Source organism: Galeopterus variegatus, unplaced genomic scaffold (assembly GCF_000696425.1).
Source record: "Galeopterus variegatus unplaced genomic scaffold, G_variegatus-3.0.2 Scaffold120754, whole genome shotgun sequence".
NCBI classification, from domain to species: Eukaryota; Metazoa; Chordata; class Mammalia; order Dermoptera; family Cynocephalidae; genus Galeopterus; species Galeopterus variegatus.
Window position 1 is genome coordinate 1 of NW_007846865.1, and position 681 is coordinate 681.

The 681-nt window shown below is 55.9% G+C and overlaps 1 protein-coding gene across 1 annotated transcript; it reads right to left on the bottom strand.

Moving 5' to 3' along the window:
- Positions 1 to 174: 174 nt before the first annotated feature.
- Positions 175 to 457, bottom strand: LOC103584804 (DNA dC->dU-editing enzyme APOBEC-3G-like; the record flags this gene model as incomplete). The annotated part of the gene is made up of 1 exon (XM_008565663.1): positions 175 to 457. A coding segment is annotated over one exon (283 nt), but the record flags the coding sequence as incomplete, so codon positions are not given.
- Between the last annotated feature and the right edge of the window lie 224 nt (positions 458 to 681).

Here is a 681-nt window from a genome sequence, read left to right on the forward strand (position 1 = left end):
CAGTCTCTTCCAATAGAGCCCCAAGTGTGGTCCCAGATCTAGCCACGGCCTCTGCAGGCAGTAAACAAAGGCTTCTCCACCAGGGCTGCTAATCCTCTGCACCCCTTTCCAGCAACTTGCCAGGGTCCTGTCTCTACCCAGCACCCCCGTCCACCCCAAGGGTTCCACTCTGACCCTTGAAGTTCATGATGCTGGTCTGTGCCCCAGCCCCCTGCATTGTGCGCAGCCCCTGCTCATATCCTGGGAGCCAGTCATAGATGCGGGCAGCGAAGATGCGCAGGCGCACGTGGCTGTTCCAACCCAGAAATTCAGCCACTTCCTGGGCACAGTTGCAGCAGGGGCTCCAGGAGATGAACCAGGTGACCCTGTAGCGCAGGGTGGGGTCCAGCTGCCAGGAATTCAGCAGGTCCAGGAAGCACAGCTCTGCATGGCAGCGTAACCTGGGTTCACAACCGCCCTGTGAGAAAGAGAAAGAGAAGCATGAGGTCATTTGTTGGGGACAGGGAGGGAGGGCAGGAGCAGGCGCAGGCTGGCGAGGCACTGGCCTCCAGCGCAAAATTAGAGGGCACCGCATGCGGCGATCAAGATGAATGGCTTTCAGCACAATCATTAGCATTTCAAAATTAATGCTGAAACTCCAAGATAAACAAAATATCAACCATTTAAATGCAGGTAGATCAG